Here is an 18,391-nt window from a genome sequence, read left to right on the forward strand (position 1 = left end):
CGCACGTGGCGCGCGGGGGCGGAGCGCGGCCTGCCACGCCCCGCTCCCGCCCCCCGCGCCCCTCCGCCCTTATAGCGGCGGGGGCGGGGGCGGCCGCACTCGGCGGCGGCGGTACCCGCAGGTAGGGCGCGGGCGGCACACGTGGCGCGACGGGACGGGCGAGCGAGGGGGCGAGCGAGCGAGCGAGCGGGGGGGACTCGGGGTCAGGCCCTGGCTCTGGGGGCCCCACGCGCTCTGGCGGCTCCGCGCTCCCCCGGGCCGCAGCTCCCGGCCCGGCTGCGAGGTCCCGGAGCCGGTGATGGTCCTGGGGCGGGGGCCAGCCCCTGTGGCCGGTCGCGCAGCCCGTCTGTTCGGTGGCCAGTTGGTTCCACACCGGCGTTTCTGGCTGTGTTGGAACTGCCGCTTCGGGCTCCCCCGCCCCCGAGCTGAGGGGGGAGCCATGTTTTGTTCCCGCTCTGGTATGGCCGCGTGGTGAGGATCCTTCAGTGCCCTGCCCGCCCCCGTCCCTCTCTCACCGGCAGTAGCACCCCGGGGTGGGGTTTCCCCTGCCTCCTCATCCCGGCGAACGGTGAGGATGGATGGTGGTGGCCTCGGGGGGCCCGGGTAGCCCAGTTGCCCCGAGGTGGGGTTCCCTGTCCTGGGGAGCTCCTCGTTTCCCCTGCCCGGCCCCTCAGGCCGCTCCCCTGCGTGTTTATGGGGCCGCGCGGGGGAATCTCCGCACCGTTTGAGGGTGCTCGATAAACTCTGGGGCGCAGGGAGGAGGTGATCACTGTGCGTGTTTGGCTCTTGATAAAGGCAGGGAGGGCCTGGAAGCTGCGTGGGAGCCATGTCCTGGGAGTGGGTCTGTGGTATTGGGGTGCACGGGGGTACCCCCTGTCCCCATGGGGAGCACTCCTGCAGCCTGCAGCATCTGGGTGAGCCCTGCATCGCGGTGCCGCTCATGCCGGCCTTCAGGTGACTCCTCTTGGCAGGTGCTCAGAGCTGGACCTCGGGCCTTCGAGGCTGCTCAGGTGGGTGAGTCACCCAAGTCCTTCAGCACCGCGATCCCCTGCTGGCTGTGCAGGATAGACTGCAGAACCGTGCTCCAGCTCCAGGAAAGGTGCCTTTAGAGCTCTATTCTGCCTTGCTTATGGAGGAGGTGGTAGTATGGTCTTGGTGGCCCCATAGGTGTTTAGGGCATGCATCCCCCCTCTGGTGTGTGGATCACTCAGCTGGAGAGGCATTGCAATGACCAGCAGCAGAAAGCTGGGGCTGCTAGAACTCAGTGGTGGCTGCTGGTAGCTTACACTTGCTGGGCAGCAAGTGTCAGAACACTCCTAGAGCCAGCACCTACCGGCTCTGGTCCTGGGATCTGCTCTTTTTGAAGCCTGGTGGCCTCTGGCAGGTGTTTGTTGGCCCCAGGGTGAGATGCTCAGGGAGCTTAGCGGGGCTGGGCTCCAGACATGCTGCTGGAATGCTTCAGCCAGGGTGGGTGTTGCAGGTCGGGCAGGAGTCCTGCAGCTGAAGGGTGCACAAATGCATCATGAAAGTGAACAACGCCGGAGGGTTTGAAAGCTGACTCAGGCAAAGGGGATGAGTGTGAACAGGAGGATCATAAGGAAATTTTGAATTGTATCTTTGGCAGGAGAGGTGGAATTTGTGTTCTGAAACAGTAAATGGCCTGAGTGCTCACACCCTGCCCTTTAAGTGTGGACCTTTTGCACAAGGGTTACTCCTGTTCTCCAGCTTCAGGTTTTTTGCTGAGGAAGAAGATGGTTTTTCTTAGTTGCATCACAAGGGAGCAGGTATAATGATTCTGGTTTTGTGCCTTTCTGTGAGCCTTAAGTCTTTTTGTGGTGCACAGGCATCCCATTTTCATGCTAAGTGAGGTAATTTAGCGCTGTTGGATTCTCCTGGGTGTCTTTGCGCTGAGGTTTCCTTGGCTGTGTCTGGAAGGAAAGGAGCGGTGCTGAGAAATGGGCCAGGGCAGGGAGCAGCTGGGGGTGTGCTGGGTGTAAAGAAACTCCCCCAAGCTCCTGATAGTGCCTTTGTCGGGAAGGAACTTCTTTGGTCTTAGATGAACCTCTGGGGTGAAGCACCTCCCAGCTAGAAAAAAAGTTCTGCTCGTGTATGGCAAATCTCTCTGTGGGGGTGCCTGTGGCTGTCCTAGCTCCTTGGAAAGGTGTGAAACATTGTTCCCTTGCAGGAGGCGTTACCTGGAAAAGGTGTGAATGGTCGCGTGTGCTTTCTCTTGGCTCCTATTTGGCACAGTTGGCCTGATTTATCTGGCAGCTAAGGTGGAAAATACCCAGTGACTTTAATGCTGTCATTTTATATCTCCTTTATGAGGAGTTGAAAAGCTGCACGTAGGCTTGGGAGGTGCATCTCATTAGGGCCTGTAGTACAAATCTACTGTTGCACTTTTATGGCTTTTCCCATTTCCTCCTCTGGAATCAGCCTATAACAGACTCTTAAGAAAGTGGGAGCCTCTCACTAGTGGTATTGGTATGACTCACTGTATCCTTAGAGCCGCTGCAGAGTAGTTTTGTAGCTAGGGAAAATCCACGTGGGGCTGTAGTGAATTACTGAAACCGCAGTCACCGGAGTGCTGCTGGGCCCTCGGTGTGACCTCCTCTCCTGCCTCCATCCCAGTGCTGCTTTGGTCCTGGTTTGAGGGCTGGGTTTGTGGTGTGAGTGTCCCATTTCCATCCGTGTACTCCTGGGTGCTTGGTGTGACCTCCTCTCCCACCTCCACCCTTGTGCTTTTGAGTCCTTGGTGTGCATGTCCCACCTCCATCCTGGTGCTTACTCATCTGTGGTTTGAGGGCTTGAAGGTACCAATAATGTGGCAGTGGCTGGGATCAAAATTCAGACTCCTGCTCTTAGGCAAGAGACAGTTTGATGGTAACCGCTGTGACTTTTTGTGATTTTGCAGCCCCCTGCTTTGCCAAGACACCCGGAGCTCTCTCTGGCTGGCATTGCGGGTCTCTAATGAAAGAATGCCGATGCTATTCCATACTACATTTTTCTCATTCTGAGGATTTCTGGGCGGGCACAGGGTGTCCTGGGAGCGTTCCTGAGCACCGCTAGTGCAGGGAGGATCAACTCTGTGTCCTGGCAGAGCACAACTTGTGCTCAGGGAACTGGGGAACTCTGTGCAGGGGCTTGAGCACCCCCTGTCCCCTCCTGAGACAGGGGCTTTGCTGGCAGCTGGTGCCATGAGAATCCCTTTCCCTATGGATGGGGAGACAGTTAGAGAGGGGACTCTAGGGGCTGAAGCTGATGTGAGCCCAGACTACGTGCAAGAGCTGCTTGCTTCACATAATATTCTTGTAACTGGGCTAGAGGGCTCTAGAAGAACCATGACCACAGCCAGGGTCTGGTGTAAAAATAAGCCAGGCTTCCTCCCTTGGTCTTGTTGGTAGCTTGCTTAAGCTTGACTTCATGCTTTCTCACACCAGTAAGATGGTCGGTCCTTACTGAGCATTGCTGATGCTAACAACCAGGCACAGCAGCCCCAGATGGGAGCTTCTCTGGTGGACACAAATAGCCGCTCATTGGTTGGTTGGCTTCCCTCAAAGCTGCCAGCAAACCATCCCAACATCTCACTTTGCAGGGCAGCTTGCAGCCTTTCTTGCCCTGTGCCGTGCTGGGAGCATTTTGGGGGCTGAGGGGCTGTGTCCACCAGAGAGACCAATTGTGCGAGTCCAGGGAAAGACCGTGGTTGTGCCCGGTGGGGTGAGCAGGATGATCTGTGCCTCTGCGGGCTGAGGCTTGTGCTGCCAGTGGGGGAGCTGGAGGAGAGTAGCTGCCAATGCTGTGCCCCATGGCGTCTGTCTGTCTGCGTGCCGCTGTTGGCTCACCGGGCCGGCAGACCGGGGCATGTCTGGGAGTGCGTTGGCCATTCCTGGTGGGAAGAGGCACTGAGTGGGCTGAGCTGCTTCTGGCCAAAACCTTGAGCTTGCCTGTGCGGGCTGCTGGCCTTGAGTGAGCCCTGCCTGTGCTGCTGACCTTGGCTCACCCTGGCAGCAAAGGCTGGGGCTGAGCAGGGCCTCAATTGACTATTGTCCTGGTGCAGAGCCCTTGGAAGTGCTGGGGAGTCACGTAGGCCATGTGCTGCCAGGTTAAACCCTGGCTGTGGGTGCTTGCTGGAATTAGAGCTCTGTGCATAATGCTCTAAACCCGCTTAAAACTGGTGAAAGTGGTGTCTCAACTCCTGACAATCTCTATTTCATCTCACTTCAGGCCAGAAAAAGGCCAAACTTGAAGCTATAGAGTGTTGTTGGCTGTGAACAGCTGGTGATTGCCAGCCCCTTCATTTCCCTAGCAAGAGATCTCAGTTTACTTTGAGGGATCAGAAGGAGAGATTCTGGGGGTCTGCCAGCTCCCCATGTTGGGCAAATGTCCCATGGATGTTTATGGCCCTGTGCTGAGCACTGGAAGAGCTTCTTGTGTGAGCTGGGCTTGGGGGGATGGATGTTGCTAATTCTTTGGGCTGGATTGATGGGAATGAGCTCCTGGGGAACAGCATCCCCCTTTCTGCTGGGGGTTTGATGGAAGAGCTCCGTCAGGGAGTGCAATCTCTGCTGCTAGCAAGGGGCAGCTTTGTGCCCATCCTTCTTGGCCTAGGTGTTTCACTGATGGCATTCCCAGACCAAAGGCTGGGTCCAGCTTACAAGGGCACAAGGCGCCCAAATGGCCATTGGATAGCTGGGACATCCCTGGACTTCTTTTTGCTGTGGAGATCCTTCTCTGGGCAATGCTATGTCCATCTCAGAAGCTGGGGGAGCACAGGAGGAACAGGAAGCAAAGACAGCAGGGCTGGGATGAGCCAATGTGGATTTCACACCTACTAAGATGCCAGATGAACCTCTGCTGGCTGCAGCACAAATCGGTGTGGGCACTAGGCTGATGGTAGGTTGTGGGAGAAAGATGTGGGTCTCTCAGCTTGTCCTGCTCCATGGAGCAAGAGTTGAGCTCCCTGCCTGCCGTGCTTCAGTTCCCAGGTACTCTGAGAGCCCTGCTCCAGGGGAAAGGCTTTGTGAGCTCAAAGAGCAGCAGATGCCGCCGAGTGTATACCCACTGTAGGGAAGCCTTGAGCTGGAGGGATGTGTGAGTAGAGGCAGAGGTGTGTTGTGCCTGGGCAGGGCCTCTGCTTGGATTGGGGGAATGTCCCTCTTCCTTTGACCCCAGAAAGGAGTGGTGTGAACCACTTCAATAAAGGCTTTGCCCCAGAAACACTTTGGGGCATTTGCAGTGCTCTATAAATGTGAGCCTCTGTCCTTCTGTGCTGGAGTCCTGCCAATCTGAGCTTTCAAAAGTGCAGCAATTTACTGCATTATGTAACTAAAAGTCTTGAAATCATACTGTTCCAGGCCCCTTTGGAGAAAGGATGACTGCTTGTGGGTGGGACCTAGGAGATGGCAGGGCTTTAGTCTCCTGAGGGATCTGTTTTGAGGTGATACCATCCTCATTGTCTCAATTCCTGCTCTCACTATTGCTGTGCAGAGGAGGGTGGCTGTAGGCTACCCATTCCTGTAGATTAGTCAGGACTTTTATAGGGAGCAGTTGTGATACTCACAGTCATTACTTGCTCTCATCAGTCTTAATTACTGCAAATATGGTTATTTTATTTCCTAATAGGGCAAACTGTAGCTGGCTGCCTGACAGCTGTGAATTTGATTTCTAATCACATCTTACGTGTTGCGGCTCTTCCAAAACAGAGCTGAAAATGTCATAACTATGTCTTCTGGTTGTTTTTGATTTTTTTATTTCCCTTTTTGCTAAAGGGAGGGAATTTTTCCAGTTGGGCTGGCTGCCTTACATGTGCTTCATTTTTTTTCCTCACTTGTTTGAAACTGCTTCTGTATGGGGGCAAGGAGTAAATAGTCAAGAAGCCTAACTCAGCTGAATCCTTATTTCTTAATAAGGATTTTCAGTGAGTCAGGGAAGAGTGTTGTGGCATGCAGAACTCTTTGTGTAAATTCTCTGGCATCAGACTTTGGGAATCTTTGGTCTCAAAACCTTGTTCAGCTCAAGGTTTTTTCATTGTGCCTCAGCAATGCAAGAGAGGTCATGTCTAACCTGCCAGAAGCCTTTTATTTTACAGAGAGATGGCACCTCAGCACCTGCAAGAGGAGAAATGCTGCTTGTAGGGGAAGAAAAAATAAATTAACCAAGCCACAGTCATTTTGGAGCAGTTGAGCTCCTTGGGAGCAGTGAAAGAATTAAACCAGTGTATATGTCTCAGGAACAAAAGGGAAAAATCCCCAACACCTCATCAAAACCTCCTCAGCCTTTGCCTTGGATGGCTTTTATTGCCTGTAGTTTTAATTAGTGCTCACAAGTAGATTATATTCCTTGCTGGGAGCTTTTATAGCCAACACCTGGTAGTTTCAGCTTTCAAAAGTGTTTTGGATAAATCATTGTGGTTGGATGATGCTTTAGGGTTCACTGAAGGCTGTGAAAGCTCAGTGTGACTCAAAGCAAGAGGTGGCAGAAGCTCCAGTGTGCAGCTTGTGTGGGGAGGGCATGTTCAGCAATTCCCAGTGCTCGTGGTGGGTGGGTGAGTGGGCTGTTCTGTGTTCCAAGAGACCAGACTGCATTGGGAGTCTCTGTGGAGCCTGGCCGTTCCCGTGGTGACTGCTGGTCCCACGTGGGTGCCCACAGGTGTGTGTTTCCCCAGGGATCTGCCTGCAGCCAGACACCAGAGATACGGGCTCATCCTGTTGAGTCCCAGAGAGGAAATCAGAAGAAACTGGCTCTGGTTCCTGGGCATAGTTCAGCTGTGGACGTGCCAGGGGCAGCGTCTTGTCAATGATTCCTTTGTTGCAGCGGCGGGTGGCTTGGAGCTGCTCATGATGGTCATGTGTTGCACTGGCCAGGATGCAGGAAATTACCCTGCCAGTGAAAAATCATTGTCTGGGTCACACTAAACTAGTCTTAGCAGCTTACAGAATCCGACCTCCTGTGCTTTTCTTCCTCTGGCCCCGTGTGGGTCTGGGCCATCACCGCAGCCAGGTGTCAGGTGGCTCTGGCAAAACTGGTGCTGTATCAGATAACTGCTGCCAGTACCTCCAGTGCCAGGTAGGAAGGAGCAGGATCTCCCCATGACTCTGGATCACCAGCTGTGCTTCGGCCAGGACACCAGGATCCCAGCCTTGGATGTGCACCAAGTGACACAGAGTGAGTGAAAAGGCAGGAGCCCGTAGTCCTGTAGTGTGTGCTATAGGGACGTGCCAGGTAGATGCTGGCATGTCAGCAGCCATGGATGAGATGGTAATCGCTGTGAGCTGGGGCGGATACAAGCTATAAATAGGAGGCTGCACCTCTCTGAGCCAACACCACACTGCTTTGAAGTTGTCACTCTGCCTGGTATGACCTCAGGAGCTGTGGAAAAGACTGTCCTGCTTGAAGGTGGCTTTTATCTTGAGTGCAAACCTAAGCAGCAGAGAGCTGTGGAGTGAGGGGTGGACTCTGGTGAAGGAGCCTAATGCTGTCCCCTTGGCTGGTGGTGCTTCATACAGTGGGTGAGGTGCGGGTGTTTCTGGCTATGAGGCTGGGGAGGACTGCAGCCCATCAGAAAATGCCTTCTGAAATCCCTGGGGGTACACGGAGTTCTGGGGTTGGTGGTGATTTCTGTTGCTTTGCATGTTGTGATCCTTGTTTGTGAGCAGCTGCCCTTGCTGCAGTTCCTTGCTGTGATGCCTTGTGCCGCTCTCAGCGGCTGGGACCAGCCTTCATTTGGAGTAACAGCGGCTCTGGAGTATGATCTAGTTCTGCTGCTGTGTGGGCCCATGCATGAACAGCCTGATCTTGATGGCTTCTGGATTGCTCCCAATCAGCCTCTCTGATTCCACACTTCAGCAAGCCTGAATGACATTTTCCTGTTTATTTTGTTTTCTAGTCACTTCTAGTTTTGAACTTTTTAGGTGAATTGTTTTTATACTTGGGTGCTTTGTGAAACCTGCCATAGCCTTTTTGATCAAGGAGGGGGGTTTGGATGCAGTAGGTGCCCTGCCAGGGCCAAACCACAGGGGAACCAGGTTCTGCTGGGACTGCTCTTTGTGGCTTCACCTCCCCCTTCTCTGGTGGCATATGGGAGCCTTCCTTGGTCACTGCTCAGGCTAAATTTAGCCATAGTCCCTGACCTTTGGGGATGGTGGGTGTGCTGTGACACCCGACTGCCCTTTTTCAGCAGAAATAGAGGTGTCCTGTTAGCTCATGCACGGGGACTTACTTCCCCTCAGTATGTCTGCATTTAATAACCTTGCTGTGCAGCTCCTGCTCTAGGTGGCCTGGGGCTTACTGGGATTTTGCAGTGCTGGGGTTGCACTCCTGGAGATGCTGTGGGAGCTCTGCCTGTGCAGATGAGTCCTGGCTGCTGTCACAGACACTGCCTGCCCTTTCCAGTTTGGGTCAGGGTATCACGTCTTAAAATTGTCACTTACAAATGTGTGCTGACTGGGGTCTTAAAGGCCAGCTGCAATCTGAGCGGGTGCTTTGGAGTGGCCCCCTGTGCTGGTGATCCTAGATCAACTTTCCTCATGGTGGTGGGGGCACTGGTGCAGTGCCAGCCTTGCAAACAGAGCTTGAACTGTGCAGTTGTATGCCAGGAGCAAAGAGATTCTGCTTTCAGCTGAGGCAATGCTTTGTCCTTTGCAGATCTTTGATCCCCAACTGAATCATCACCGACTTGATTCAAGATGCCACCGGCCATCGGAGGCCCTGTAGGATACACTCCTCCTGAAGGAGGATGGGGATGGGCTGTGGTCATCGGAGCCTTCATTTCCATTGGTTTTTCCTATGCCTTCCCCAAATCTATCACAGTGTTCTTCAAAGAGATTGAGGTCATCTTCAATGCCTCCAGCAGCAAAGTCTCCTGGATCTCCTCCATCATGCTGGCTGTTATGTATGCAGGAGGTAAGTGGGGTGGAGGCAGTGGTACTTGTGCTCCTGCATCACAGCACAAGATGCTGCTCTCCTGCTGGGGCTGGTGATTCCCACCTGACTGTAGTGACAACATCCAAAATTTTGCTAACACTTTGAATTCTCTCCTTATCTGAGAGCAAAACCTCCCTTAATGAGTTTTCTTAAAGGAGGTTGCTCAGAAAGTTCCGTTTAATGCCCAGAATGCAAAAACCGGGTTAATCTGTCCTCCTCTGCAAAGCTGTAAAATCTTTCCGGGGAATTAGGACTTGTGTAATTCTGCCCTTGTCCTTGTTACAGTGGGTTGCAGATGCTGTGTCTACTCCCAGCATCCTCCAGAAGGGCCAGGGAGTTGCTGTGCTCCATGTGGCAGCCCTGCTCTTAGGGGCACTTTCAGATAAGACATTGGGGCTTTTTTTGTTTTGGTTTTTTTTTTTCCCAATTCAGGGAATAGTGGGTGTATGTAGGGAGCTGTCCTCAGTTTCTCATCAGCTCAGTTGTTCTTGGAGTGTACTGAAGCCTCGTGCCACATGTTACTGCTTGCTAGTGTCAAGCAGTGCCGTAGGCAGCTTGTGCTGTTTGAGGATGGTAGTGTGCCCTGGAAGTACAGAGACATGAGCAGAATAAGGCAAACCCACCTAAACTAAAACAGCTCTCCTCTCTCCCCTGTCCTTCAGAAGCTGCCTTTTGAAGGCTTTTAACTCTCAAGCTGGGTACTTTATGCATGTTTTTAGTGGGTGAGGAGCATGCAGAATGTTCCTGGTCTCGAGACCTGGGGTCTTGTATGTGCCTGCAAACACAGTGTTGTGCTGGGCTGAAAGAAACACTGTGAGCCTGATGTTGTGGCCACTTCAGAGGCAAATGGGAGCTTGTCCCTGCTGCCAGTCCCCAGCTGGCGAGTTGCCTGCAGCCTTGTTGGATTTGTGCATCCAAAGGAGCTGACGTCAGCTCCCGGCTGAGCACGAGGCTTTTCCTTTGCAGGGAACAGGCTCTGCTTTGTCCTCGCTCAGCTAGCGAAGCGACCAGCACATTTCCCTGCTCCAATGTTGTAACAAGCTTGTAAACCGTGTAACTGCCTTAATGAGACCCAATCTGGGCCATTCCTCCTCTCCCAATAGTTCAGAGCTGGTTCTTCTGGGGGCACTGTCTGGAGCTGCCTGGCAGCAGGGCTAAGAACTCCCTCCTCCAGTACTGGGGGTAGTGGTTGTCCCCATGTCCCCCTCCCTCCATGTGATACTGTCTCTCCTGCTTCCACTGAACTATAGCCATTAAATTCCAGCAGCTGCTTGCCTGCTCTTGAGCTGCTTGCCCATATGCTGGGGGCAAGGATGCTGAAAGTACCCCAGAATCTACCTGGGTGCATTTTTTCCCCAGAAGGTGGTCAGGTACTGAACAGGCTTCCCAGAACAGTGGCCACAGCCCCAAGACTGCCAGAGCTCAAGGAGCATTTTGGACAATGCTCTCAGGCAGAAAGTGGGATTGTCCTGTGCAGAGCCAGGAGCTGGACTGGATTCTTGAGAATCACTTCCATCTCAGGACTTTTTATTCATCCCCCAGCTGCTGAAGCACAGGAATCACTGCTGCCCCATTCATTCCTGTCTGAAACTAGACCCTGTACAGAGTCTGAATTGCACTGGAGCAGTCCCAGTGTGCATCCCTGTGTGCTGATTTCCCTGTGTCCTAGGACACCTGCTTGCTTGGAGGCTGAAAAAGCAGTTCATCCTCTGGAATCTCACAGAGCTGGGGCAGCTTCTGTCCTGGGTAGGGCTAGGTGTGAGGAAGCAGCACATTTCCCTACAGCTGCCCTGTGCCATCACCATCAGGATGCATGGATGTCATGGTGTCAAATGCTCTTTTGTCAGCCCCACATTGGGATTAGATTCCATTACTTACATGTTTTTGGCAGCTTGAGCAATCAAGTTAGATCAGGTAATATTTAGTCAAAAATGCTTCCAGTGAATCTAGAAAATAGGCATGAGTGTGAATTATTTTCCTCTGAAAAAAAAAAAAAGGGGGGGGATGGGGACAATTGCCCCTAGAGTACCTGGCATTGCCCAGCTGGGTGGCTTCCTCCTGATTGCCCTTTGGACCCTGCTATTTCTGGGTGGACTTCCCGGAAGAAGGGCTGTAGCTGCCTTTAGACTCTTCAGGGGCATCACGTTTGCTGAGTTCAAGGTTCAGGTTTTGCAAAGTGCTGAGTGCTCTGTGGGACTTGCGATGTGGCAGCTCCCAGGTGCTGCTGCTGCTGCCTCTCATAGGATCAGAGCCATGGCCCATCCCTGGTGGCATTGCTTTGGAGCCTCTGGTAGCAGAGAGCAGAATGCTGTGGGGCTGGGAGCAGCCTCTGCAGCACCAAGCCTTCTGTAACCTGCTCCAGGCTTTGTTTAAACTGGGCAAAAAGGTCAAGTACCATCTGAGGACCCATGAATAACATGTTGACAACCTCTCTGTCTGTTAATGGCAAAGCAAGGTCTGTTAATATTCAATGGATGTTCATTCAGTGTATTTAAATACATTTTAGTGTCTGTAGAGCATGCTTGGCAGTCTCTAATCACTGTTTGCTTTGGATTAAAGCTTCTGATACTGAAGCACTTAAAAGGGCAATTGGGCCCTGTCTGCATTAGGGGTAGCAGTGAAAACAGAAGCATCCCTTCTCCTGGGGCAGTGCTGCTTCTCCCCAAGCCCCAGGCTTCACCTGCACCCAGAGAAGGTGTTTCCTCACAGCTTCATCTAGTCTTGATCAGAAACCTCTGGCAGGAGATGTGCAGTTGCTTTGTGGCTGAGACCCCAGTCCATGGTGGGTGGGTGGCCGCAAGTAGGGCAGAGTCCACAGCACAGCATGAGGCAGGTGGCTTCGGCCTGTCCCAAAGCCCTGTCTCTGGGGGCAGCTGGTGGCCAGGCAGCTCCTATTTCAGCCTGCAGAAGGCAACTTGCTCAGAGAAGTCAAAACTTTCTGTGCTTCAACAATTCTCTCTCTTATGCTGGGTTTAGATTAGATATTTAGGAAGAAATTCTTCTGTGAGGGTGATGAGGCCTGGGCAGAGAAGCCTAGGAAAGCTGTGTCTGCCCCATCCCTGGAAATGTTCAAAACTGGGTTGGATGGGGCTTGCAGCAACCTGTTCTAGTAGAAAGTGTCCCTGCCCATGGCAGGGAGCTGGAACAAGATGATCTTTAAGGTCCCTTCCAACCCAAACCATTTTGTGATTCTCTTATCTCCAGCTGCCTCTGAACCTCCTGTCCTTTCCCCTTACCTCAGTTCCTTCACTGGGAGAAGCAATGCTTTGTGGAAGATGGAATCCTCTGGCAGTGTGCTTGCGTGTGTGTTTGGTCTCTCATGCAAAGATAACTCCTCTCTGGATGCATCTCTTTGTTTGCCCAGGTCCCATCAGCAGCATCCTGGTGAACAAGTATGGCAGCCGGCCCATCATGATCGCAGGCGGCTGCCTCTCCGGCTGCGGGCTGATCGCAGCCTCCTTCTGCAACACAGTGGAGGAGCTCTACTTCTGTGTTGGGGTCATAGGGGGTAAGTGATAGCTCTGCCCTAGTGGGGCAGTGAAAGGAGCAACTTCAACCCAGTAATTATTAGTTCATGTCTGAATTTGCATAAATTCTGGTTCTTGTCACTGCCTGGGTGCCTCTTCAGCTGGCAGCAGGGGCTGACTCCTGCTCATGCCAGCTGGGAAGTGGGTGGGTCAGGTGTTGGAATGGACTGTCTGGGGCACTGGTGGAATCATCATCCCTGGAAGTGTTCAAAAAACATGTGGATGTCACCTGGGGACATGGGTTAATGGGGACCTGGCAGTGCTGGGGCAGTGGTTGCTCCATGATCTTAGAGGGCTTTTCCAACTTAAATGATTCCATGATTCTAAATTGCAAATGGAGCTGTGAACTCCCCAGAACTGAAACCCCACTTGTTTTACCAGCCCTTCTGCTGGTGCTGCTGGAGGCATCCAAGCCTTGAGCCCCTTGTCTCTCTCCTGCAGGCCTTGGACTTGCCTTCAACCTGAACCCTGCCTTAACCATGATTGGCAAGTACTTCTTTAAGAAGCGTCCACTGGCCAATGGACTGGCAATGGCAGGCAGCCCTGTCTTCCTCTCTACTCTGGCACCCGTCAACCAGCTCTTCTTTGGCATATTTGGCTGGCGTGGCAGCTTCCTCATCCTGGGTGGCCTCCTGCTGAACTGCTGCGTGGCTGGATCCCTGATGCGGCCCATAGGTCCCAAGCCAGATCAGATGAAGAAAGAGGCCAATAAGGAAGTGCAGCAGGAGGCTGGGAAAGCAGGGAAAAAGGATGATGGTGACACCAGCACAGACCTCATTGATGGAAAGGCCAAGAAAGAGAAGAGCTCAGTCTTCCAGACAATCAACAAATTCTTGGACCTCTCTCTATTCACACACAGGGGCTTCCTGCTCTATCTGTCAGGCAATGTAATCATGTTCTTCGGGTTGTTTGCTCCCTTGGTCTTCCTCAGCAATTATGCAAAGAGCAAGAAGATTGCTAGTGACTCTGCAGCCTTCCTGCTCTCCATATTGGCCTTCGTGGACATGGTGGCCAGACCTTCCATGGGACTGGTGGCAAACACCAAGTGGGTCAGACCCCGCATCCAGTATTTCTTTGCCATCTCTATTATTTACAATGGGGTTTGCCACCTCTTGGTCCCCATGTCCACCAGCTATGCTGGCTTCTGCATTTATGCTGGCTTCTTTGGCTTTGCCTTTGGCTGGCTGAGCTCGATCCTGTTTGAGACCCTGATGGACCTGGTGGGAGCTCAGCGGTTCTCCAGCGCTGTTGGCCTGGTGACCATCGTGGAGTGCTGCCCTGTTCTTCTGGGACCCCCTATGCTAGGTAGGGTGTGCTGTGCCTGGAAAACTCGCTTGAGGACGTGGTTTTAATGGGGTGGTGCTGGGTTGGTGATTTAACTTGATGATCTTAAAGGTCTTTCCCAACCTTAATGATTCTATGATTCTTTGACTTTGGCTGTCCTGCTTGGACTTGCTGAGGGGTGGTGGGTTCCCTTGAGCCATGGGCAGGCCATGGCACTGGGGCAGTGGTCAGGAGACCACCCCAGCATCTGAGGAATGGCCAAGGAAGTGGGATCTGAACCTCTGGCACAGGGTAGGGGAGCAGGGAATTAAGGAATGTGGGACAGGTCCTTGTCTGAACGTGATGGTGATGGGCTTGGGTTGCTCTTAGGAATATCTCCATGACCTGGAGCTGCTTCTGGGGGCTTCTTGCTAAACTGTACCCTCTCTTATCTTTTAGGGAAACTCAATGACATGTATGGTGACTACAAGTACACATACTGGGCCTGCGGGGTTGTCCTGATAATCTCCGGGATCTACCTCTTCATTGGGATGGGCATCAACTATCGCCTGGTGGCCAAGGAGGAGAAAGCGAAGAAGGAAGGGAAGGGGGATGAGACCAACATTGATGAGGCTGGGAAGCAGAAGGAGGCAAAAAATGATGTGGCCCCCTCACCTCAGAAGAATGTGGAGGGTGGTGTCAAAGAGGAGGAGAGCCGCATGTGAGGGACCGGAGTTAATCCCGGAGTGTCGGGGAAGCGCTGCTGCCCTGGTGCGGCGGCCAGGGCAGAGCTCTGCTGGCGCTGGGTGGCCGTAAGAAGTGTTTAAACCGGGTGTTCATTTTTAAACAGGCTCTGAATTGTCTTTCCATCTGTGTTAAACAAAGGTAACAGGACTACACATGCAGTATCCTCGTGTGTCCAGGGGCAGGGGGGCTTTTATAGTCTGGCTTTTTAACAGTAACATGAATGTACTAATATGTGCCTTACAGTCTCCATATCTAGCTGAATCTGAACGAGCCTTAACTCTAAACTGTGCTTTAGCTCTGTATTCTGCTTGGGGTCGGGGGGTGGGGGGATATGTGTGCATTTTGGGGAGTTTTGTTAAAAAGCCATAAAAAGCAGGATACTGGATTTGTTGAAGCACAATGGGCTTCAGGGCCGGCCCTGGATGAATACTGCTTCACACGCTTCTTACTGCAGGTCCTCTGCAGGGGAGATGCAGGCATGGGGCAAGGTGCTCCTTAACCCCCATGCTCAGTGCCTCCTGGCTCTTTAGGTGGTCTCTAGGTATGTTTTGAAAACACTTTAGCTACTGTAGTTCTTTTAAATCCCTGTTTTTGTAGCTGTTCTCTCATGGGATATTCAGGTTGAAGAAAGAAAGATGGCTGTGGTTCTTGTTGGGCGTCACCCACTCCAGGGCTGTGGCAGCCCTGCTTGCCCAAGCCTTCCTTGGAGAGTGTTGGGGTCCCCCCTGCCTCCCTACTCTGCCTCAGTAGTGCCTCTTCTCAGCCCAGTGCTGGGTGGTGTGAAATGGGCTCAGGTTGTGGTGCTGGCATTCACGCTGCTGTTGGCTGTGCTGCCCCATCCTGTCTGTGGGGTGGGCTTCCACCAGAGCATCCCATCCAGCCAAGTTTTGGGTGCCTGACCTTGGGCAGAGTGGTGAGGTGGGTGGAGATGGTACATCCCTGAGACTTTTTTTGCTTTGGCTCTTTTATCTGTTAGAGAAACCTCTTTTACTTGCTTCTGTTCAACTGAGATCTTAAGGCAGTGGATGCTGAACCTCTCACATCTAGGACACGGAGGGGGGAGGAAAGAATTTGTACGTATTTATTTTTTATTTTTTAGTGTTGGAAAATATCTCAACGTACGTGGAGCAGGTTAATGGCTCTCAAGTTCTAGTAAATGTTGATCAGAATTCATGTTAAGAGGCTTGAGTTTTTTCAAATAAACTTGTTTTTTTACAATTTACCTATCAAATGTTGAACTTCTTTCTTAGAAGTGAGATTTCTATGTGCCAGATCCCCTAGATTTAGGGTCAGTTTTGGGGATAGGGTGAGTGGGACTGTGGTGGGGCCTGGCTCTCCACTTTCTGCTCCAGCACCCTGTGGAAGCTGGACATATACTATGAGGGTGAGATGCCCCTTTCCAGCTGGAAGAGGAGGCTTTGGTCGGCAGTTAGGATGGCAACAGCAGTGTCCTCATGCACTCTGGTTTTAGAAACCTACAAAAACCCTTGAGAACTCCCTTGATTTGTGAGTGGGAGGGACATGCACTTAAAAGTCTGAGTAATGTGCAGATGCTCTTGCTGTCTGTTTCCTTCCTAGCTGAGTGGAACCACACCTGTATGGGGCTGAAACTAAATGAGGGGTTAAATGAAGGTGGTCTTGAGGGAGTTGTTCAGGGGTGTCTGAGTCTGTGGCAGGTTCAAGCCCTGCATTGCAGCTGCTCCCCATGCTCTCCCTTGTCTGCAAGACCCCTTTTGCCTTTTTTTTTGTCTAAATATCTCATAAAGCAGCCTGCTTTGTTGGGGTTTTTTTTAACACTGTAGATAATTAAGCCAGGGGAGTATTTTGCAAAAGAGGATGTTGTACAGTTACTGAGCTGTGATATTGTAAAGCCAGGTAATTGTATTTTTATAGCTGGGGTGTCTGGCGGACCACAGGAATGGGCTTACATCACAATAACCAACCCCTGGGAAACTTGCCCTGTCATCCAAGTTTTTGTAGCTACAGACAAAGTCCCCTCTGTGTGTGGGATGGTCTCTGGTGGGACTCAGGGCTGCAGGAGGGCCTGGGCTCTTCTGTCATACCAAGCATTGATGATGCCTGTTGAGCATCTGTCCTGTGAAATTCTGAATGTGCTCAGCCCTTTTCTGCCGGTCCCTACCTCTTGTGGTCATTGGAGGTCCTGTCTGGGCTGTGCCCACAGCTGACATGGGTGTTCCTGTAGCCAGAGCCACTGGGAGAGGCTCACACAGCTAGGGCAGGAAGCCAACCTTGCTTCTAAGGGAAAAAAATGTTTAAATAATTTCCTGCTGCTTGGATGTGGCTGGCTGGGAACACTTCAGTAGTAAATCCTGGTGGTTCTCTGCTGGTGACTTCCATGCCCCTTCTGGAGCTGGGTGTCAGCCCTGTCCTTGTTCCAGGATCTCCTGTGGGACTTGTTCCTCTGATCCAGTGCTGTGGAAATGCAGGTGAGAGAGGAAGGTGTCTGTTGGACTGGGAGAAGAAACTTGCTCTTGCCCAGTATGAATAAGTACCCTGACTGGGGTGGAGCACAGTCCTTGCTGTGGCAGGCGTGGCTCCCCTTCAGGGCACAGACTCTGCCCTGGGCCAGCCTCCCCCACCAGGTAGGGCCTGTCCCTGTGCCTGCTCCTGGCTCCTCTCTCAGGAGCAGCACAGCTATATTTAGTCATGTTATTTCTGCAAGCAAAGTTATCTGCAGTGCTGGGAAGTACATGACCTGGGCTCCCAGGGCCTCTCTCAGTGTTACATACCTGTAAAACTGGAGCTAAAATTAGGCACGGGGCTCCAAAAAGCAGATGGGAGCCCTGGCTTTTTACCCATGGTGATGGCTGGGTGAGCAGTGGACGCTCAAACCAGCCCTTGTGTTCCAGACACGTGTTCCATGCCCTGCAGGCTGAACCCATTGCACTGCCTAACGAGGAGATGGAGATCTTCTGGATGTGGTCCCTTCGCAAATCCATGGGGACGTGTGCGCTTCCCTGCTCCCCATGCCAGGAGCTGTCAGTAGTGGGAGTATTGCTGGCCAGATTCCCACCATTCTTCCACAGGTTTCCTCTGTGCACCTGGCCACGTTGCCTTCCTTCCTCCAGAGATAGCAAAATAAAATTCTCTTCATAGCGAGCAGAATTGAGGAAATACTTGGGAGCTAATTCCCCTGGAGTTTGTTTTCCCAAACATCTGAAGTTGCCAGACAGGAATGCTCAGCAGCAGCTGGGGGGTTTGGGGGCTCCTAGAGGAGCAAGGTGTGCTCCAGCTGCTGGCTGGGAACTGCTGCCTGCTGGTGGCAGCCAGGCCTGTTGATGGTGGGAGCTGGGATGAGGCAGGCAGACCCCAGCTGTCCTCCCTCCTTTCCCTTCTTCCCTCTGTTGGGGAATGTGGGGGCAGGTCACCGGTGAGCCCTCTGAACAGAGTGGTTGTGGGCTGGGAGGCTGCTGCTGCCTCTGCTGTGGTGTTGGCCTCCACTGCTGAGGGGTGCCCAGTTGCACCCCAACCCCGTGGCTGCCTTGAGCCCATTTTCCCTGCTCTGTGGGACTGTAAGAGGCCTGGCAGCCCTACAGCCGTTCACCCACAGACATTCCCAGCCTCCCGAAACAGAAACAGTAATCCTCACTGCAAGCATCACAATCCCCTTCCTGGGGAGAGGGGAGCCTGGCTGCAGAGCTCATTCATGTGACAAGCATGAGGAGGGGATCTGGGTCCCTGCCTGCTCCTGCTCTGCCCAGGGACTTTATTCAGTATTTTTGGGAGATTTGGGTTATGCTGAGTGTGCATCTCTGTCCAAGCACTCTGGGCTGCTGCTCTGCAAACAAATGCTGCTGTTCCCAGCCGCTGCCAAGGTGCTGGTGGGGCCCAGCAGGGCAGGCAGCTGTTGGCAAAGGTCTGTCAGTCCCATGGCCAGCACTGCCTCTGGCTGTCCACTAGACCAGGTTGCT

At 52.8% G+C, this 18,391-nt stretch overlaps 1 protein-coding gene across 2 annotated transcripts; it reads left to right on the top strand.

The window, feature by feature from the left end:
- On the top strand, positions 1–15,681 carry SLC16A1 (solute carrier family 16 member 1). Of its 2 annotated transcripts, none has more exons than XM_041466910.1 (5): positions 1–121; positions 8,644–8,901; positions 12,287–12,430; positions 12,891–13,754; positions 14,172–15,681. In XM_041466910.1, the coding sequence occupies exons 2-5, from the start codon at positions 8,685–8,687 to the stop codon at positions 14,435–14,437; spliced, it is 1,491 nt and encodes a 496-aa protein (XP_041322844.1). In that variant the 5' UTR covers positions 1–121; positions 8,644–8,684; the 3' UTR covers positions 14,438–15,681. The 2 variants fall into 2 exon arrangements, with proteins under 2 accessions (XP_041322844.1, XP_041322854.1); XM_041466920.1 differs by lacking the exon at positions 1–121 and adding an exon at positions 7,372–7,508.
- Positions 15,682–18,391: the final 2,710 nt, after the last annotated feature.

Source organism: Pyrgilauda ruficollis, unplaced genomic scaffold, assembly GCF_017590135.1.
Source record: "Pyrgilauda ruficollis isolate IOZ18807 unplaced genomic scaffold, ASM1759013v1 scaffold100, whole genome shotgun sequence".
Lineage (NCBI taxonomy): Eukaryota > Metazoa > Chordata > Aves > Passeriformes > Passeridae > Pyrgilauda > Pyrgilauda ruficollis.